This window comes from Grus americana, chromosome 6, assembly GCF_028858705.1.
Source record: "Grus americana isolate bGruAme1 chromosome 6, bGruAme1.mat, whole genome shotgun sequence".
In the NCBI taxonomy this organism is placed as follows: Eukaryota; Metazoa; Chordata; class Aves; order Gruiformes; family Gruidae; genus Grus; species Grus americana.
This window is the reverse complement of record NC_072857.1, coordinates 42,738,961-42,760,166: the sequence shown is the minus strand read 5'-3', so window position 1 is coordinate 42,760,166 and position 21,206 is coordinate 42,738,961. Positions and strand designations below refer to the sequence as shown.

Genomic DNA, 21,206 nt, shown 5'->3' with positions numbered 1-21,206 from the left:
CCTGGCTGAGAGGTAGGAGAGAGAAGTAACGCCTGGAAGCAGAAGGCAGGGCTGGGCATAGAGGGTCTGGGGCAGAGACATGGCAGATCTGTCCAGACAAGGGGGCAGTGAGAGATACTTGTGGTCATACTGCAAGTTGTAACTTCACCTTAGGGAAAAACCAAAGCATTATGCAAGGCAGGGACCCTCCCTTTTAAAAAAGCAAGCCTAGAATCACTCAGGAAGCGCATCGCTCGTGGGGACCTCCTCTAAATAAAATAAAATCAAATATGACGATGGTGGTGATGATGATGATGATAATAGTAACAACGATGAAGTTTTGTATATAACCCCCACCTTCCCTCCAAGCAGCTAAAAGGGTGCGGAAGGATGCAGAGGGAAGGACGAGGCTGGAGGTGGTGGGGTGACCCAGGAGAAGAACAGTCGGAGCCCATTCGTAGCAGAGCTGCACAGACATTTATTGAACACAAACAGCGACAAACACAGCCGGCTCACAGAGCTTCCTGAGCTATCGTCCAAAGGTTTTGCTCGTGGGGATTGGCAAAAGAGCGCTTTCAAAGGCCCCTGGGGGTGTGAACCCCGTACAGCTGAATCCTTCCCACTTCCAGTTGCTCGTTAGTTAAAAAAAGAGGACCACTTGTGTGTGCGTGTGTGTGTGTGATTCCCTTCGTTTCGTATGAAAAATGGCTTGTCTGGACCCTGCCATGTTGCAAAGAGAGAAGCGGGCGGGTGAACCCATGCGTGCGCGTTGGCTGGGCTCCCGCACGTTCTGCTTCCCAAATAACGGGGCGGGGGGGAACTACACCTTGCCCCAAGGGCAGGGGTGCAAGGTCGCAAAGGTGAGCCAGGACAAGCAAAGCGAACAAAGAGGGAGCGTCAGAGGAAGAAGGGTGAGAAAAGTAAGTACTCTGAAGCGCGCACAGCTCTGGGTGGCGTCACGCATCCATAGGCTACAGCAAGTACCGCCAACGTCAACTCAAACTTGTAAGTAGCTACGCTAGACTGACACTGGAGACCCCGTCATCTTCTGGAGTCTCACCAGCGGAAAAAAAACCAAAACAACCCCCTCCCCTCCCGGCCCCCCAAAAAGCAGATGAAGTAATTACACCATTTACGCTGCAAACAAGGACCATAACCAAAGAGTTTGGGAACAGCCTCAGGAGCACAGTAAGGGACTTCATAAAGAAACGTTCCATTGTGTGCATATGCGTGTGTATTTATATATATATATATTCGTTAGTAAAGAAAAGAGTATCTGTGGAGGCAAAGGGAAGACGGTAAATGTACAGGCAGTACAGGCTGGGTGGAGTGCCGGTGGCTGGAGAGGGTCGGGTGGTGCGGAGTGGAGGATGGTGGGTGGAAATTAGAGTGCGCCCATTCCAGTGACCTCAGACGTCAGCCTAGAATAGACAGGGGCAGAAAGAGGGGTGGGGGGGAGACAAAAACAAGCGCTTAATAACCGGAGCAGAAAAGAAAACCAAGACCCTGCGGGGCAGCGCTCCTCCTCTTGCCTACGCCCCGCTCAGACCAGGGGCAGAGCATCCCCAGGGTGGTTTGAGCACGTGGGGCTCGGGGGTGCCCGTGGAGGGCATGGGGGGGCTGGAGCACAGAGCCAGCTGCATGGTCAGCTACGACCCCCTCTCCTCGCTGCTGCCAGGCGATGCCCGTCCCCGGCACGGCGTGGCGGCAGGAGATGTCCCAGCACACGGCTTCACTTCCACCAGCATCCCTCCCGCGGGGGACGGGCAGCCATCCAGCCCCCCCAACTTCTTCATTTTGCTCTGGCTTTCAAAACTACGGGAGAGGCTGAGCTGTGCCCCGTCCTGCTCACTGCCACAGCACGGGCTGCAGCTCAGCCAGCCCTCCCCACTAACGAAGAGCCGCTCGTTTTTCTTTTCTTTGTCTCTCTTGTCTCAAGGGGCGGGGGGGGGGGATCGGCAAGGAGCTGTAGGGAAAGCCGCTTGGCCGTGCCCGTCCCTCTCCTGAGCGGCTGGAGAGGTGCCGTGGGGGTGGCCGGAGGGGCAGCGGGGCAGGACGGGGTGGTGGAGGTCTGTTGCAGGTCGGGGCTGAGGTGAGTTGGGTGGGAGGAGGACAAAGCACGTACAGACCTCATCGGTGCTCCCAGCCCACACCCCAACGGAGGTCGCAGTCGCCACCAACAGCCCCCCCCACTCCTCGGGACGCTGCCGGCAGCCTCCCGTAGCCCCGCGCGTCCTGGGCCAGCGGCGGAGGGCACGGATGGGTGGATGGTCGCAGCTTGCACGGCTGTGCCAGGCGGGCGCGAAGCCAGCAAAAGGCACCGTTTCCCCTTAATTTCCCCCATCCACGAGTCCGTAGGCGCAGGCAAACAGGTCAGTGTGAGCACCCCGGACACGGCTCGCCACCGGCACGGAGCTGGTCCCCAACCCCGCTCCAGATACGCCTCCCCCGTGCGCTCCCTTCGCAGACCCCTGCCAGACCCCCGGTCCCGCGCGGCACAGGCTCGGCCCCTGCAAAGTCCTGCTGCGCCAAGCTTTTCAGCACGAAAAGGAAGCAATCAGGCCGTTCCCATGTCTTGCATTTATTGGACTGATTATTTTTGCTGGATGGAGGACAGCCTTTGGGAGGCCTGGAAGCACGCGGAAGAGGCTCTGAGGTGGCAGCAAGCGATGCTGGGATCCCAGTGAGCAGGTCCCAAGTGATGCCTCCCCACCACCGGCTCAGTTCTGTCCCCGTCCCCATCCCCTGCCTCATCCGCAGGGAAAAACAGCGGCGATTTTGCCCACCCGCGAGCAAAATCCTCGAGCGAGGGTGGCGGGTGGGCAGGCGACCGGCGCAACCCGCAGCCGCGGCACCAGCAGCAAAGCAGCTCCCGGTCCCCAGCCAAAGCGCCGGCTGGGGGGAGAGGTCCCGCTAGTGACGTCTGGTCCCCGCTCAGAGGTCTCAGCAAGCCACCGTCCGTCCCAGCTGGCCTCGGGAAGCCCCTCCTGGCCCGCGGTGCCGGGAGCGAGTACTGCTCCCACCGTGCCGGCAGGACAGGTTCAGCCGTGGCGGGCGGCGGCGGAGGTCGGCGGGGGGGTCTCACCTGGCGTTGATGAGGTACTGAGCGAGGCTGATGTTTGCAGGGGTTCCCGTGATGGTAATTTGGCGCTCCGATGACCCTTCCGTGGCGTTGGCGATTTTGATCTGCGCTCCCGACATCTGCCGAATTTCATTGATTTTGGTCCCTTGGCGTCCGATTATGCAGCCTATTAGCTAGAAAAAAAGCACGGAGGGAACGTCTGAGAAGCGGCAGCTCTGGCAGTCACCAGCGGGACATGAGCACAACCGCACGGTGCCAGCCAAAAGCCTTCCTCCCTCTGCCCTGGGACACGAGTGACCTTAATGCTCATGAAAACAGGAGAGGGACAGCCCGGGGGTGAATCCCACCCGCGCACGAGCACGGTCCTCCCGGGACACGTCCAGCAGCCTGCCCTGCCCTGCTCCTGCGGGGGCAAATTTCAATTATCTGCACACAATGCCCGGCATCTCAGAGGGCTTCGGGAAGGGCGAGGCATTATACCAGGCTCATTTCTGTAATAATAATTTTCACGGTCTAATAACAGGTCCATGTTTTGCAAGGGTCTAAGGATGGGAATAAGTCACGTTCGCGCTGTGCTCCACACCTATCCCCTGGCCAGTCACAGCGAAGGTTATATGGGGTGCGTCACCAGAAGAAAACAAGCCTGTCGCCTTCCCCGGGGACAGCCCAACCCCAAGTGCCCCCTCATCAGCAGATAGCTTCACGTCGCTCACCCCATCCCACGCCTCTTCTACCCTGCTGGGACACCCTCGCTGCAGCCAGCGCCTGCTGCCTCGGTTACCCCTCCAGCTCTTTCGGTGCGATGCAAGGGCTCGCATTTCTACTTAAAAACATGTCTTTCACCCTCTCTGACAAAAATTAGAGCCAGTTGGAGGCTTGAATTTCCTCAGTGGTCCTCAATGGCTTGAATTTCCTCAATGGTCCTCAATGGCTTGAATTTCCTCAATGGTCTTCATCTTTGCTCTCGCTCATTTGTGCATCGAATTACGGTTCCCTCAAGCACTTCCACAAGCTGACAACATATATCGAGACGTCCAACTTTTCCAACACAGGCACAATGTGTTTCCACATGCCCTGCTTGGCCATCAGCATTTAAATTCCTTTCCAAGGTTGCATCTGGGAATTTTATAGGTGGGACATTCATCTCGGCATTCTTCTGGACTTCTGCTGCTGTCTGTAGAAGCAGAGACAACTCCTTCTCCAAATGTTCACTGGTCTTGTTGTCAGATCATGGGGCTCCCTTAGAGGTTTGTCCCACACGGACCTGAATATACACCCCACTGCAGCACTGGAAGGGTACCAGCTCCCTCGGGGGCTGCAGTTCAGCCCAACAGCCGTCCATCCTGGTCTTCACAGTGCAGGAATAACTCAAGAGATGCTTCAGCAAATGAATATCCCTTGCAGCTGGGAACCTGCTGGGGAGACCTGAGGAGCCAAAGCTATTTGGAGAGATGTTCAGCAATATCCACGCATCCCTGCACAGCATTCAAATTTCTCCTGCCAGTCAGAGAGGTGACAAGCTTTCCTTCAACTCTCCTCTCTCTGCAGCGCAATCACAAGCTGATCTACACCACTAAGACACGCCTGTAGACCCTCTGCTTTAAGAAACCCAAACCTGTCCTCTGCTACCCGGGAAGGTGGCAGTGGGAATTTAAGAGCCTTCAAAGCAACAGGAGGCAGAGCTAAGGAGGCATTTTTCAGCGAGCAGAAAGATGCAGGTGATGACATTTAATGCTGTGCAGGTCAGATGAGAGCCAGGCTTTTAGCACACGAATGCTCTGAGCGCTCCCTGGTCCCATGGCAGGTCCGTTGGCATGTTTCAGGGGAGGAAAGGCCCCTTCGCAAAAGGTGGCTTGATATTCCTGAAGACATCGTCATTGCTGCCGCGGCCACGGTCCCCCACGCTCAACAGACATGGCTGTTGTAACCTCAGGAGCACTCGCAGAGCTCCTCGCAGCCTCCCGGAGCGGGCTCCTCGCTGGATGGACAGAAGCAGACCCGGGATCAGCCCTGCCGCCGTCTCCCACGGGCTCTTCCGCAGAGCCCTCCTGCAGCGCTTGGCCCCGAGGTGAGGGATCTCGGAGGGTTTCAGCTGGCAGATGCTCAGAAGCTGCTTCACTACCACATCTCTCAGGTGGAAGGAGGCCTTGCATGTGTCCTGGCGGAGCGGAGGTGCCCGGCAGCTGCAGCCAGGCTCGCTGCCCTTCCCTTGCACTGCCGTGCGTTGGTGGGCACCAGGAAGAAGTGGCAACAGCTGCCGGTCCTGATCCAGAAAGTCCTGATGAGGAGGGGCTGAAGGTGTTTGTTTGCAGGTGATGGAGACGGGGACAGAGACTGGAAGTCACGTCCCTGCTTGCCCCGATCCTGATGTGAACGCCCGCCGGTTATCAGCCCATGGAGACCGGTGGGCCAGTCCAGAAGCAAGGGAGACCTTGGATCCAGGTGCCGGCTGTGTTGCGCTCTCCACCCCACCTCCTCCCGCCGGGGCATCCCCAAGCACCCTCCTCACCCCGCTCGGTGCTCAGCACGACTCCAGCCTCCTCCCAGCGAACATCCCAGTCCGACATCCGCTTTACCACGATGCCTCCATCTATAAGACCCAAAAGCTGACTGCCACTGCTACTAAGATGAGACGTGCCATCCTTCAAAAGCTTGTGCGACACTTTGTGGCATCAGAAACGCTATTTACTTACCTCCTCTCCAACCCCCCCCAGTAACTACGCTCGAGCCAGTGCTAGATTAAGCAATTATGGTTTAATTAGGGCTGGCTCGGGAGCTCTCTCCCCTTCCCAGTGCTGTCAGCAGGGCATGTTTCATGAGCACTCAGTTCACTTGGAAAGGGAAAAGGAGCACTGAGAAGGATTGCACCTAGGAAAGCTACCAACGGGGTAAAGTCCAACGGGTGCTCTGTGCTGCAGACCGATCCCCAACAGACTGCACGTGGCACGGGTGAACCTGGTGACGGGGCATCTCTAACCATATTTAACAATATTAAAACATTATTCAACATATGCCTGCAGCTTTTATATATATATACACACACACACACATGCACATATATATATATATGTGCATACACACACAGAGACATGCCGAGGAAGCACTTGGATTTACTTACATCATTGGGAATGGTGAGTTCATGAGTACTGGCCGGGGGACTGGCATCCAAACCTGGGCATATGCAAGGGAAAATGGTTATAACTTGCAGAGGCGGCGCGGCGGAGCTCCGCTGCTTTCCCGCAACAGTCAACACTGCAAAAGCTGCGTCCTGCTCCAGGGTTGGGAGGGGAAGGGGATCACACACTCTGGTACAAGGAGGAGAAGATGGTTGCTACCTGACTGATGCTGAGCTTCCCCTGCATCCCTCGAGCTTGCCTCGCTTCCCACCCTCCGTCCTCCCACTGGGAACGGCTTCAGAGGAGGATGCGTTACAGCGCAAGGCTGCCGCATTGCCGGAGAGAGGTGGGAAAAGCACCTTCCCACGAAACCCTCCTCTACACAGCAGCTGGGAAACCCAGCCCAAGAGGCAGCGGGAGGGTTGTCCGCACACCCTGCAGCCCTCTCCGGGCACAGCAGCACAGAGCCGCGTGGCTACAACAGCAGCTGGGTGCCCTGACACCGGTTTCCCCAGGGGATCCGGCAGCGGTAGCACGGGGCAGCCTGCAAAGTGCGCTGCGAGTTAAAGCCCCGCGGACTCGCACCCTGAATTTAAGCCAGACTGCTAAGACATGTACGCCAGCTGGACCCAGGACTGACGGTCCCTCTTATTCCCAAGGGAAAGCATGGCAAACAAGATGGAGATTTAGACCCTGCTTCCCTACAAGTTCATGTGGCGAGGAGCGAAGGCAGCAGTCTGCTGCTCCATGGCGGGGAAGGCTGGAGCCGGCGCTGCGTGTGCAGCTCTGAGGTGAGGGGATGCCGTGACACTCCTGGGCCAGGTGGAAGCCTGCCTCTCCCACAGGTTTCCATATGGCATCATCACCTCAGCGCTGAAGCGGGGATGTCCTAGGTCAGATCTGCAAGACAGCAGCTCTCTGGTGGCTAACGGGAATATGCAGTAACCTCAGAAAAAACCCTTATCCGTATGATGTGAGCTACCGAGGAAGGCTTTTAAGAGCGGTACGTGCAAGAGTCCAAGACGCTTGTGCAGAGAATAGAAGCACAAGGAGTGTGGAAGTGCTGGGCTGCTACAACACAAGACGGCAGCAGCACCGAATTCCTAGTTGCCCAACCCAGCCGGGTGTCCTCGCGCTGCACGGCGCTACACCGCTGCCTTAACCGCGCTCAGCAACTCCTCCAAATCAAGTTTTGCTGGTCTGCGTTTCCATCGAGGCCCTCTGCGACGAGGAAGAGGAGCTCCTGTCCAGCAACAGCCGCCCAGGTTTGAAACCCCAGCAGGTCTGAACTGGTGTCTGTCTGGGTACCGGCACCATCAAAGCAAGATTTCTGAAATACTAAAATGAAGCCTTACATTGCAATCCCATTTGAGCATCGCCCCCAGAAAGCAGAATATCAGGGGTCTTCGATTCGCTCTTGCAGTATTCCTGCCCTTCCCCAAATGTCGCTCCCCAGCTGCACCTCCCTTACCGAGACACACCGCCTGGGCACGCTGCACAGGCACCCGCTGGCAGGAGACCCCTCTACAGCTCGGGAGCACTTGGAAAGGCAGGGAACGGGGATGCAAGCCGTGCGCTCAGCAACCCTGTGCCCTCCTTCGCCCCTGCCGGGTGTACTAATGCCACAGCCTGCAGGAAACAGCTCCGGCCGTGGATTTATGCAGCGGGCGATGCTTAACGCTGACTTTGTAGCACGCTGCACTAGAAGAGACATTTTGCCAGCCCTGGACCATCCTTCACGCCGAGCCCCCTCGCAGTCTAAGGGCAGATGGACGGCACCTTACACAAAGACACGATCCCCAGGGCGTGGGCGTTCCCGTCGCCCGGCCTTGCGTTACAAGGCTCAGCTGGATAGCAGCGTGGGTACGGCAGAAAAGGCCTTCTGAAGGGAGCGCAGCGCTGGAGGTGGGTTCAGAGCAGCACTGAGGGACCCGGGGGTCTTTGGAAACGCAGGCTGGGCTCCCCAGATCCATAGACAGGGCCCTCCCCCCCGCCCCACGCTCATATGGCACGGGCGCTGCTGGACGCCCTTGGGGCATGCGGCGCCGTGGTACCGCACCAGCCCTGCATCACAACCGCCATCGAGGAATGGCCACGTCCCTCTCCATTACCAGGAAATCAGTTAATTTAGCACACCCGATCCTCCCTCTCTGCTAACACGCATGCAGTCCCCACAGCTGTCACGTGGGGGGGGGTGTCAGGGCAGGATTAGTGCCTTGGGTGACTGCAAGGGGCAAAGCAGGGCACGCAGAAACAAGTCTGCGCAGGTTGGTATAATGAAACTTATATTTGCTGTAGTCATGTGGGGTCTATTTACTTGGGTTATGTTTGCTTTCATAGTTAGGCATGTCCCCAGGCTCTTTTTGAGGCACGCACGTGATGCGCGTGTGTACCCTGGGTACACCCCGGGCAGGTCTGGCTCACATCGCCTAGGAGCCTCCAGGTCCCAGGATAACTCCTCCAAGCAACGGTCAGTTATAAAAGATAAGCGCGTTCGGCACGTATGGATGAAATCAAAATTCCTCCGAGGTTACAGCCATGCTTTGACTCCGCGGGGTCCCCGTCCCACTGAAAATGCAGCTCACCCTGAATGGTTTTACAGGTGGCTAAAACTGTGTCTTGTTTCTGCTCCCACAGGCATTTTTCTACTGTTTCTGAGCAAAGTTTATGCAAAATTACATGAAAGAATAAGGGCGATGACTCTGACGACTGTCTGTTACACGGATGGCTGTTATACACAAACATCAATAAACCAGGCAATAAACTCCAGGCTCTTTTCTTGCGACACGCTGTACAAAGGAGAACGGCAGGCACGGCACTGCCCGGCCTCTCCCTGCCCACCATGGAAATCTGCCGTCTTCTCCACAAATACCACAATTTCTCTAGGAGCACAACAATGGCACAGTCCTATTTAAGAAATATATTTCAACAGAAGCCTGCTTATTTCCCTGTAGCTTTGTGTTTTACCTGATGATTGGCCCATCAGATTTTGAGCTTCTTCGGAGGAATGTAAGGGCAGCTTTTCTCCTGAAGAGCAAAGAAGAAACAGGTTTAATGCTTTTGCCTTCGAGGAGATAAGCAATGTCACTTCATCTAGGAAGCTCAAAATATGATGAACATACTGTCAGAAAAGGCATTTCCAACCGGCACTTTGACTACCGAGTAAACAAAAGGACTTTAAGTATCTCCATCCCCTGTGCTCTATCTGCTGCCCAGGTCACCGTGACAATGCCAGCCTTGGGGACAGGGCTGCCGAGCCACGCCACGGCCGGCTGCGCTCCCATCAATGCGGCTCCCTGCGGCCGCCGCTCCTGCCCATCGCTCTCCCCGGCGCGGGGGTGCCGTCCCACCCTGCTCGGCCCCGCTCCCTGCGGACGCCGGGGCAGCATCCCCCGGCCGGCACCGAGCCGTTCCCCGCCGGGAAAGCAGGGGTGTCCCATCGGGGTCCGGATCAGTGCACGGCGGGGGACGCTACCTCCTCTGGGCAGGGAAGGATGGGACCGGCGCTCATCAATTCTGCTGGGAAAGCCAGCAAAACTGGGAGCAAGGTAAGCGTGGCTTCGCAGGAGCCAGTCCAGGCGTGCATGGTTAACGGCTGAGAGCTCACCCGTGAGGACCATAACCCCCAAAACATCCGTCCTGTCTCCCTGACAGCCTTTCCCCATGGACATTGCAACTTCGGTTTTACTTGCCCTGCTTGTTTGCATTAAATAGCACGAGTTTAGAAAGAGAGAGAAACTCTACAGGTAAGAAGAGAAGGATATCTAGAAAGGGCGTGTGGGTACGTACCAGGGAAAGCGGGGGTGGTCTGTCCAAGGGGAGTAAAGGGGGTTTGCTGCATAGCCAACTGGTGGAGCTTGGTCAACTGCTGAGGGGTAGGAGGGACATTAGAGCTAAGAAGGTTATTGTCATAGAGTACAACAAGTCACACCGAAAATCAAGAGCAAAATTATAACGGGGGGAAAAAAAAAGAAAAGAAACAAAAAAAAAAAAAAAAACCAAACCAGGAAGCCATGGTGAGACATGGCAAAAACATTAGCAGAAGGACTTGGCCTGGGTAAAATGCAATAAAGCCCAAATCTTTTGCAGAAGTGCTTGGTCAGGGTCTGAAGTACGATACCAGCAAGAAGCCCATTCTTAGTTTCCGCCCCTCGTCAAACAATTCAGCTCCTTCGCCGCAAGCGAGCGGCCGCCTCGGTACGGCCGGCTGCTGCAGCAGCGACAGGGCTTCCAGCCGCCGCCTTCCCCTCCCGGGCTTCGCAACCCGCGACTGGAGAGGCTGCTGCTCGCTTCAGGGTAGCTTCAGAGCAGAGGAGCCGTCTCAAAGGCACGGCCAGGCTGGTGGGCATTGTGCCCCAGCAGCCAGAATCCCCCGGTGCGACCGCCGGTCCCCGCAGCAAATGCTTTCATGCTGCATCTCCGACGGGAAACGCCTCGGGGAGAAGGAGAAACTGCGGCTCTCAACGTCAGCTCATTGCGAGCGCAAGCCCCTGAGCAGTATGGGGAAATATGGGCTTCAGCCGTGACCAGTAGGTATTTCAGATCCTTGTATCCCTTGTTGTGCTGGGTAGGTGTTGGTGCCCCGTCAGGAAGCGGCGGCATAGAGAGGAGTTCGTTTGGAATACATTTTGTGCTCCGTTTCACTGCTCCGAATTAAAAAAACAAACAAACAAACAAACAAAAAACCAACAATAAAACAAAAGAAAACAAAACAAACTGGGCTGAAGTCGAGCAGTGAGCAGGAGGGAGGGCGTCCATCACCTCCTACTCAGCAACTCCACAGCTGCTCGGAGGGTTGCCGGGATCTCATCACCCCCCAAATGCAAACCACTCCTTGCACCCACCCCCTCCCCAGCGAGGGAGAGGCAGCAGTTAGGATTTCCACATTTTAGGGGAAACAACACTCAAAAACCTCCTTGCTCCTGCAGCGTGGCGAGGGAGGGAGCGCGGGGAGGTCTGGGCGGCAGCGGTGAGGGGGAAGCGCTGGAGAGAGCATTTCTGGGGGGCTGAGCACACCGGGGGAGAGACTGGAGGGAGGCAGTGGGGAGGGGAAACGCCTGCAGGTCCCTGGAGCGGTACCGAGGGAGCCCTGCCCGGCGCAGACGTGAGGACCCCCAGCCTCCGCCGGCTCGGGGGAGACAGCTCGCCGCCCCACAAGGAGAGGTGCGTGTGCGTCCCTCCCTGCGCAGCGCGGAAAATAAGCCGAAGGCGTGCTATGGAGGGCTCCGGAGAGGACTGGGCACGCCACCGCTCTTGCAGGTAGCAGGGACGTCAGCATCCCGCCGCTTTTTAATTTAAGAACTATCCTGTTTTCTACCAAATTACACCCAGGTGCACCCTGTTTGCAGAGCTCCTCGTTACACCCCGTCCCAGCAGAACTACCGCTCTGCCGGCGCTGCCGAGGAGCCCCTCGTGCTCCCACCGTGCCCCCGGGGAAGGGTCCCGCTTCACCGATGGGGGAAACACCAGAACCCTTTCTGCTGATGATCTAGAATATTTTTAAGAGATAGTCTGGATAGTGGTATTTAGCAAAACCCCATAATAACAGTAATAAAGAAAAGCCTGCAGGAGGAGAGGATGGCTACGCGTTACGCTGAAAGCTGCTACGTGAACGCTCACAGTGCATGAAACACCTCCTGGAAAAAGCTGTAAGCAAAAACCTGAGAGCATTTCTTCAAACTTTTTTCAAACTCTGGTTTTCCCCGCAGATCAGAGGGGAGTTCCCCCTGCCCCCAGTGGCGCTGCTGGGAGGGACAGGACAGGAGACGAGTGCTGTGCCCAACGTACCGCCACGCCGAGCATCCCTGCAACGCCCGGTCACATCTCATGGGCTGCCAGCCCGGCGCACACCCAGGAGCCGTGCCCTGCTTTGGGAGCGTTCATGCTCCTGACATTTATATCACTCCCAAGCATCCCTGACCAAGCATCACCACGGCCATCCTTTCATCTCCCACTGCAAATTCCATGAAGGCAGGTAGCTACGCATCACACCCCGGATGCCTTACGAGTACCCGGGCAATGCCGAAGCCCTTCGTGAGCCAAAACTCCTGTGGACCTGGGTGGGTTTTTCCCAGGGGAGAAAATCAAGGGAGGAGCTCTCAGTTCAGCTTTGGCATTCAAAATTCTGCCCGCTCCTCAGCCACAGGTCTGCAAAAGGCATCCACTACACACAGATCCCTGCAAAAGCGAGGGCAGTGCCCTAAAATCACGTTCAAACTGGTTTCTGCACCGAGCAGTGTTTAAAATGACTGATGCTTGCAAGAGAGCTACAAGAGGAAGGATGGAGTGCGTGGTCCCCGTACGAACAACATTTTCCAGGTCTCAGCAAATCCGCCGGAGCAGGGCAGAGCGCAGCCAGCAAATGTATGAAATGTATTTTATTCCCATCAAACAGAGGAGTGTAACAACAAGGAAAACACTAAGCTGTTGCCACCGCTTGCAAAGGAAAACTGGGACAAAGAAGATACTGATCTACCCTCGCTAAATACGCAGGTTTGTTTATTTATATTCCGCTTAGGGAGCAAAAGTGAAGCGCACACAACTAAGAATATTTCTGAGCAACCATCACATCAGGCTCTTCAAAGTACATGCACACTGGTGTTGCATGGAAAGCCAAAGCCTCCCCTACATTGGGTGAAATCACCGCCTCTAAGATCAAAATCCAGCCGACAGCTCCTACCCATTCCCACGGGGAGCGTGCATTCCTGGTATCAGACAGCCTCACCCCGTTCTCAATCACGCAAAAAGTCATCCCACGATTTGAGACCCAACGCACCCATCAGAAAGAGGAACACTGAGCTACCTCAAGCTCTTCCCACGCGTGGGATGGCTGGAGAGGACTTCCCACCCGGACCGTGCCACTTACGGTCAAGCTGCATCCGCAGCCCGGCACACTGTGCTCGGCCCCCGCTGCGGAGCCCCGGCTCACAGACGTACCAGCAACGGGACCCTCTGCAACGGGACCTGCCGGGTATTTTATCCCCGCTGAAACACTTTTAGAAAATTCCGGCTTTTTCCAAGAGCTCCCCAGCATGTGTCAGCCGTGACGACCCCAGAAGCCAAGCAGCTGTCTGCTGCCGGCAAGGAGCTGCTGGCATTGCGGCGCTTCGCTGCTGCTTTTAATAGAGAAATCCTTTAAAATAGACTCGTTTTCTATTTCTGTTGGCACTTTTCTGCGCAGACACGCCAGCGGATGTTCCCTACACGTCCCCCCGCAAACGTGCTGTGGCTCCATGACCCACCCCGGGTGCGAGAGCCGGGCGCTGGCAGGGGGATGCGAGCGTCAGCAAAACCCATCCGCAGCGCGAGCCTGAGCGGGGAGCGACCTGCCTCCACACCGAGGAGCACGAGACGACGCGGGGACCGTGCCCGCGATGCCCCCCCCTGGGGTGACAGAGAGCCAAACCCAGCGAGACAGCCATCAAACCCAGGGTGACCGCTTGGATCCGGGGTGCAGCCCCTGCGGGGAGGCGCAGAGCCCTTGGCAAGGTGTGCTCCTGCAGCGTGGTGGGCGGCCATCCTCTCCATCCCTCCAGGGGACGCGGGTGGCATTTTGCCCAGCCTCAGCACCTGCTTCCGTGTCACCTGGAGGAGCACCCCAAAAAGGCACATCACCCTGCCCAGGCTTCAAGCAAGAACCCACGCACCGCCGGAGCTCTGGTTTCTCCCCACCCCACTGAGGCACTCAGCACCTAAATAAGCTTTTGGCTTACCGACATTTTAATGACAAGGGGCAAATAGAGAGGGAAAGTCTTTTTTTTTTTTTCTTCCACTTGTTTTGATAATTTTGAGGCACAAAATGCATAGAGTGTGGTTTGTCTCAGAACAAAGGGATAGCACTGAACAATGCAAATAATTTAGCATCAGGCCAAGTCCTCGGAATTAATAAAGTTTAGTGCTAACAGGTTAAAAGGCTATTCAAGGTATTACAGATACTACGCACGGCCAGTTACTTTGAAAATATGCTATTAATATTATTGTCTAATATTAATATGTGAATCAACAATAGCATGCAGGTAACATAAAAGGGTATAAGAAAAATTAAGGTAAAACTCACATCCGGGTGTGGAATAGCGTATTGTCCCTGAATTGTATAGGCCTGCAAAAGGAAAGAAAAACAGAAATCACGTTATTAGGGCTGGCGGGAAGCGGCGGCAAAGCCCCGTGCTCCGCAGGGACTGCCATCCCCGGGCTCTGCTCCTTTCTACCTGATGTGGGGTGAACGCTGTTAATGCAGAGTCTAAAGAGGAGCTCAGCCCCCACCCTGCCTGCCTGGGACCCCCAAACCACCGAGCGCGGGGAGCTGAGCGTTACGCCACCGGCGCACCTCTCCCCTCGCTCCGCTGCCGGTGAATTTTGACTGAACCGGTTTGGTTTTGAGGCTGGAGGGGACGAGGGAAGCAGTTTCTGTGCAGCGAGCGGGTGCCCCGTGCACCCTCCGGCCGGCCTGGGGGGAAGAGCCCTGGGAAGGTCCCTGGGGCGGGAGGGACACGTACCCCTCCGACCAGAGCCGGAGCACGCCGAGCTACCTAACTCGAAGGGCTCGGGCTCTGTTTGGCTTTTCCAAAAGGAAGGAAGCAGGTCTTTAAAGGTGCCAGAACTGCACGGAGCAGGAAGACTGGGCTGCGCTGTGCCAAAGATATCCATCGAACCAGAATTATCTGTGTAGCGGGTGCACGGTAACATCACCGCTGCCCTTCGCGCCTAAACGTGATCCTGGAAAGCAAGCCAGTGCAGTGAGTCTCTCTGTATTTTCAGGTGCGCAACCCTTTAACACGCTTTCCGTCTGCCCAGTATATTCCAGTGCAGGTATCGCCGTGCAGAAAAGCAGCTGGGCAGCGCGGTGCTGACAGCTCACCAAGCGCGGAGGGGCTCAGAGCCAGGCTGCCGGCACGGCAATGCCGCTCACCAGCTCTAATTAACAAAGCCAGGCAGATGTCTGCCAGGCAAATTGTTTAGCGGGGTTTTATTTCCCCATGGTTTGTAGCAATCTTGTCTCTTTTGTAAATAACCTGAAAATAAGCACCGCTGTGGGTAAAGAGCCAGACACTAGAGAGCCCAATATTTAGGATTTAACCAGCTAGCAAAACGTATCTCACTGGTTGACACATTACTCAAATGATTCTGAAAGAAATGACAAAAGAGATGGATAACACTTTAAAAAGGGAGAGTAAAGATAGCCAAGAAAACCAAAATGACCTCTGAACCTCCTGCAAATTTGCCACATTGTTTGCAAAGTGCTTTGTTTGAGGAAAAACCCCAAAATCCCGGAGGAGGAAGGAGGCAAAGTCCTGCCAGCATCCCGGCGCAGCAGGGACCGGTGTGCCCGTGGGGACGTGGCAGAGGCTGCTCTAAAAAGTTCACTCTTTCCTGGCGGTTTAATTTGGGGCTTTGTTTTTGTTTGGGTTTTTTGTTTTTTTTTTTAATTAGAAGAATTGATTACAAAATGCTAATTAAAGGCAGGAAGGTGTCTTGGACAGATGCAACCCAACTCTGACAGCCCCCAGCTGCGACCCCTGGCTTTCCACAGAGGCCAGCCTTGCAGATGGACGATGGGGCTGGTCCCTTTGGCAGCTGCCATCGGCCACCGCGTCCCTCAGCCCGCTCAGCTCCTGCAGGTCCAACCCACCCCCGGCACCTCGCCATGCCCCTGTCACCTGCTGTCCTCTGCCCGCCCGCCCCGTGCCACCCCTCGGGCAGAGCCGGCGCTCCCTTGGGGGCAGCAGGGCAGAGCTCTCATTTCAGAGACGGTCGCTTCCTCCCACGGCGTCGCTTCTGTGCAAGACACCGACCGTTTGCCGGCAGGAGAAGAGCTACCTCCATCTTACTCTCCCTTTTGAGAAGATAAGTTCACCAAGCAGCTGGACTCAAAGCTCTTTTCCAGGATGGCTGCTCAGACCCAAACGGCACGCTCCTGACGCCGGCAGTGACTCAGAGATGCTAATTCAGCGCGCTGCCTGAAATAGCCTGTGCTTCGGGCTTTGCTCCCACCCTTGGTTTGCCCTTCTGCTATTTATTATGATTGGGGAGAAACGGAGCAGCTTGTGCGGTGCTGCTCTGGCTGGCATTACTTGTAGCTTCCCGGTCCTGGCTCTACCCGGCTGCTGGAGTTCCTGGGAATGTACCTGTAGATACCCCTGGTGGCATCTACAGGCAGGACCTCGGTCACCAGGAGAGGTGACTAGGTGAGGTGGGAAAAGCAATGGTTTAATTCTCCTCTTTAAAAGCAGCCGCCTGCTCAAACTGCTCTTGTTCCATAAATCACGTGCCGCGGGAGCTGAGTTTTGTTTGCAGAACAACCGCCGGCTCCCGTGGCACGTGCTCGCGACCGTTATCCTGCAAAGAAAAAAAACCTGCTGTGGCTTCCCAAGGGTCGCTAGGAACACCGCATCGGGGCTGCGAGCCTGCAGCGACCAGTGCGCGACGTCACCGAAAGCGCCATGGTGCAGGCTGAGGCCCCGCTCTGCAGCAGAGGTTATGGCAGTTTGGGGGGAAGCAGCACCCCGAACTGGCTGAGCACTGGTGACGGGGATGACCGTTTCACGGAGGCTGCTCTGAGCAGGGGCTCAGCATGGATGGGAGTGGCTGGGTCAATTACAACTCTGCAAAGTTATTTTTAATTGGACTGGGGATGCCAGAAGATAAACACTGGGAGCTGCTGGGAGAGCACGGTCACGACCTCTTGTTCAACCAGGCCATTCACTGATCTTCTCCTTCACACTGGCAACGGGTTGGCAAATACTGAACCTGGGTCTAACGAAGCAAAGCCCAGCTTTTTCTCGGTGCAGGAGCACGTGGCAGAGCTAACACCCTGTTTCCCCGGGGCTGGCCCTTTCCTTCTCCTCCAGCAGCCACCACAGGAGCTAAACCACCTGCCCAGGCTTGCAAACTGCTGGCGGTCCTGCAAAGAGCTTTCAGTCCAGCTGCCGCGGCACGCAACGGATGGGATGACACCATGCAAGTCAGAAGGCAAGAAACCTGAGTGCACTAACGGGCAGCGGCTGGTGCTGCAGTAAAAGGCTGAGGTTGGCAGTGGAGGCTGCAAGCGGGTCGGCTCTTACCTGACCACCTGCAAAAATGACAGGGGTGGAGGCGGGCTTTGGGCGGTAGGGAATGGTGGCACCTTTTGGTGGGGACTAGGAAAAGGGACAAGGAGAGGGAGAGAGAACATTAGAACAGCTTTCCTGAAACGGCGGCAAAAAGAGCGTTAGATAGCACCCGACGGAGCACGGCCCCCGGGGCCGCTGCCAGCAACACCCGCACCAGGCAAACCGCGTTTCTGGACAGGAGGACACAGGGGAAATCGGTGTTTAATGGACAACCAGGACAACCTGGGGTACAGGAGATCCCCTGATAAGGCACGGGCCCCCTAAATCGCTTCCCAGACCTCTGCTGCCTCCCTTGCCTTCGCTCTGCCCTCTGCAAACTGGTCACCTGGTCTAGACCTGAGCCTGACGCTGGAACGCAGCGCCCTCCCCAAAACACTCCAAGGAGACCCTCAAGGTGCAGCGAGGTGGAGAGGTACACCCACGGACCAGGCTTTTCATCCCTGGGTGCCGTGAGCCTCCTCGTGCAGGGGCTTTCTGTGCAGCCCGAGAGCTCTTGCACGTCGACAGCGTACCCTGGCGTCGTACCGGCCCCGCCGAGCACCAGGAGCTGTGCATGCCGTCGTCAGCACAGGCATCGGCAGGAGCGAGCAGCCCGTCTGAGCGACCCAGAGCGATGCTTAAGCTCTTTGGCCCCTCTCTTCTTCCTCGCCGCCGGAACAGGGTCACCTTCAGGACTTGGTTTGGTCTATCGCCATCCAAGCTGGGACGTGGCTGGCCACACAGCGGATGCTGCAAGGCACCGTCGTTGGGGTCAAAACCTCCCATGTCCCAGTGGGACAAGTGGCAGTGATCACTTTGGCTAGGGTGCTGAGCTCTGGAGGAGCCAGTGGCCAGAAAGCCCTCTCAGATGGCAACACCAGCGTTTCCAGAGACCTCATCCTAGAGCTGGATGGTGGCAGCAGTCTGTGTGAGCAGCCAGCCAGACGCCAGCAGCAGAGGCACCGTACGCACTGCCAGCCCTCCTCCTGCAGCAGCGGGACCAGGACATCTCACTCCTCCCTGCTGTGGCCTGACGGGTACCTGGGTAGGTCCGAGCAGAAGCTGTAGTGATGCACATCCAGCTGTAGCAACGCATCCCACTGCATGGGATCTCCTCACCCAAGTTATCTCTACTGTTTTTTTCTTGAGCATAACTAACAGCCCAGAGAAGAAATTTTGGAGGTTTCTAGAGATCAGAAGAAATTTCGGATAAAAGCCTCCTGGTTCTACCCAAAGTGAAATGACCCAGTTGCTGCTATGTAAAGATAGGCAATATAAATTACGCTATCTCATGGAAAATTCTTCATTTTTTTCTGTACATTCTTCTAGATGTCCACTTGCAGCCAAATGGTATATCCAAATCCTCCTGCTAAGCCCAGGTCTGCAGGAAAGCTGTACGATCAAAGCACAGCCTCTGTAATCACAAACCTGCTTTTTCTTTTATTGCATTACAAATCCTGGAAGGGATGGACGAGGAATTCTGTGGTAAGATAATTTAAGACTCAAAGATTATAAAAAGCATCTCTGCAAACTGTTAAAGTCAGGGGACTTCCCAGATTTCGGACTGCAAGAAAACTCACGGGTTTTTTCTCTCTCCCATTGCTGAGCTCTGCAGAGGAGCAGCACCTCTTGCTTTGGTCAGTGAGAACAGCAGCCACAAGACTTTATAACAGACCTGCAAGCATCACCTTGGGTCCATCTCTGCCGCAGTCCAGAGCATAACCTGGGGTCACTAAATCTGTGCTCCTCTGGCAGTGCGGCGTACCCGCCTCAGCATCGCTACCAGCCGTGGTTGGTAACGTAGTTCGTGGCAATTCCTCCTTGGCTGTGCTGCTGCCAAACTGAAGTTGCTTACATTTGGTTTTGCTTCGCCTCCACCAAGCTCTGGCATCCTCCTCTGAAGCTCTTGCAGCGGCGAGCACGCTCCTCCCTGCCGTGAAAGGGCAGCGGTGTGTGGGGTGTGCAGCGCGGCAGAGGGGCCTGACATGGGTCCGTGCCTCTGGGAGGCAGCAGGAGCAGAGGGTGTCACCGTCCTGTGTCCCTTGTTTCCTCCTGGAGCTTCTCCCATTGGAGGTGGCAGGTGTGGACGCAGAGCACGTGGCTGTGGTCATCCCCGGCAATAACCCATCGGTACAGTGGAGTCTTTCCATGGCAGAGATCTTCAAGCTCTGCTCGTCAGCATTTCTCCCAGAAACCGGCACCCTGGACACACGCCCGTGCACCCTACGGGCCCTGCTCTCCACCAGCCATCCTCACTGCCTCTCCTGCTGGGCCTCGCTGGAGCCCGGCTTTGTGCTCCCAGCCCCGGCTCCCCCAGCGTGGTTCTCGTGGGGCACCGCGAGCCCCGTTGCAGAGGAGGTCAGGAGCTTGGTGGAGTGGCTGCAGCCCCCGTCCCCTTCCCAGGGCACCGTCGGCGCTGCCGGGACACCAGGCTACGGCTGTCCCAGCCCGCCGGGGCTCCGCCGGCACCCCCCTCTCCCTGTGCTACGACACAAACCATCTCCTTCGGGGCGCCCGACCAGACAGGTTTCCAGTGTGGGACTCTAGAAACAACAGGTGATGGTGGGGAAAACACACTGGGTGGGTTTCAAACGGAGGTACCAGGAAATGAAAGTGGTCCGACAACGCGTGGTGAAGGGTACGAGAGACACGCTCCACAGCTCCCAGCGCTGTCGTGGTGCCAGCTGGGTTTTTTTTCCTATGTACTTTACCCCCTCGGTTACAGACTGTACCTCCAGCATCACCACACAGATCTGTTTGACACACTGGATAATTGCGTCGGGCGTCCCCGAGATTGTCACCGCCCGCTCCGTGGAGTTGGGCAGCATGTCCCCCGCCACTTGAACCTGAGCACCTGTTGACTGGAGACAGAAAGAGAGAGGAGGAGAAATCCCAGAGCTGAATGCCTTTCCTTGCAGCCAGCTCCAGCTCCGAGGCTGCGCGCCTCCCAAGAGCTGCGCTGCCCCGCACGGTGCGGCACCCTGCCTGCATCCGCAGGAGCACGCCGGCAAGGTCCCACGGGATGCGCTCCTACATCGGCAGGACCACCCTGGGAAGCAACGTGGTGTGTGACGCTAGCAGCACAAGGATCCCCCTTTCCAAGGCAGCTCCTCCTTGGTCGCAGATCAGCTCCATGGAGCTGCGATTACATGCAATAACGAAATCAAGTCTGACTTACCTCCCTGATTTCCTTGATCTTGGAGCCTCCTTTGCCGATCAGCGAGCCGCACTGACTAGCCGGCACGACGAGTCTCAGTGTCACCGGAGGTTTGCTGGTAGCAGTGCTGTTGCTCATTGAGTTGGTTATGTCCTTGGGATGGAAGAGTGCAATGCATCAGCCCCTTGTACCCGCCCAGACGCCTGCCACCCAGGTCAACCCACGTGCCCCGGGCCAGAAAAGAGGGGTCACATCCCCCAGACCGCGGCTGGTCTCTGTCTGCCGCTGCATCACTGCGCATCCCTGCAGCCAGCTAACTGCAAGAGCTCTGGGAGAGTTCACTGAAGCACAGTCCTTGCCTAGTCGGAGATGTCGGGAAGGTTTTGTGCCGAGGTCGGGTACCAGTTAAGCAAGCCCAGCCAGGCACGTGTGGGTTGGAGGTACCCCTGGCCCCAGCAGTGGGCAAGCCGGAGCTCTGCTTGGCTGGTGGGCCACCGAGGGTCTGGATGCAGAGCCTTTTACTCTGCCCTCCTGGGCAAATGGGCTCGTGTTGCTCACCTCCTCAAATTTGTAGGCAATCATGGCGAAAGCCTTGAAGATGGCATCGGTGGGGCCGGTGATGGTCACGATTCGCTCGGGGCAGTTTCCCTCCGAAATGTTGATCCTTGCCCCGCTCTGGAAAGAGAAGGGCAGCCCTGGAACAGCCACAGCCAAGCCACCCAACTTCCTCTGGGCCAGGTCCTGTCCCAGCCCGGTCCCTCGTCATCCTCTGTGCCAGCCTCTTG

General features: G+C 56.5%; 1 protein-coding gene across 1 annotated transcript in view; it reads right to left on the bottom strand.

The window, feature by feature from the left end:
• Positions 1–456: 456 nt before the first annotated feature.
• Positions 457–21,206, bottom strand: part of PCBP3 (poly(rC) binding protein 3) — a 55,296-nt gene continuing 34,546 nt past the window's right edge. Inside the window, exons 8-17 of the mRNA XM_054829911.1 lie at positions 20,980–21,096; positions 20,443–20,574; positions 19,997–20,125; positions 17,238–17,312; positions 14,234–14,275; positions 9,967–10,045; positions 9,145–9,204; positions 6,180–6,232; positions 3,065–3,234; positions 457–1,400 (exon numbers count right to left, since the gene is read on the bottom strand). Coding sequence (XP_054685886.1) covers positions 1,364–1,400; positions 3,065–3,234; positions 6,180–6,232; positions 9,145–9,204; positions 9,967–10,045; positions 14,234–14,275; positions 17,238–17,312; positions 19,997–20,125; positions 20,443–20,574; positions 20,980–21,096 — 894 coding nt within the window. The 3' untranslated portion in view covers positions 457–1,363. The remainder of the gene's footprint in view (positions 1,401–3,064; positions 3,235–6,179; positions 6,233–9,144; positions 9,205–9,966; positions 10,046–14,233; positions 14,276–17,237; positions 17,313–19,996; positions 20,126–20,442; positions 20,575–20,979; positions 21,097–21,206) is intronic.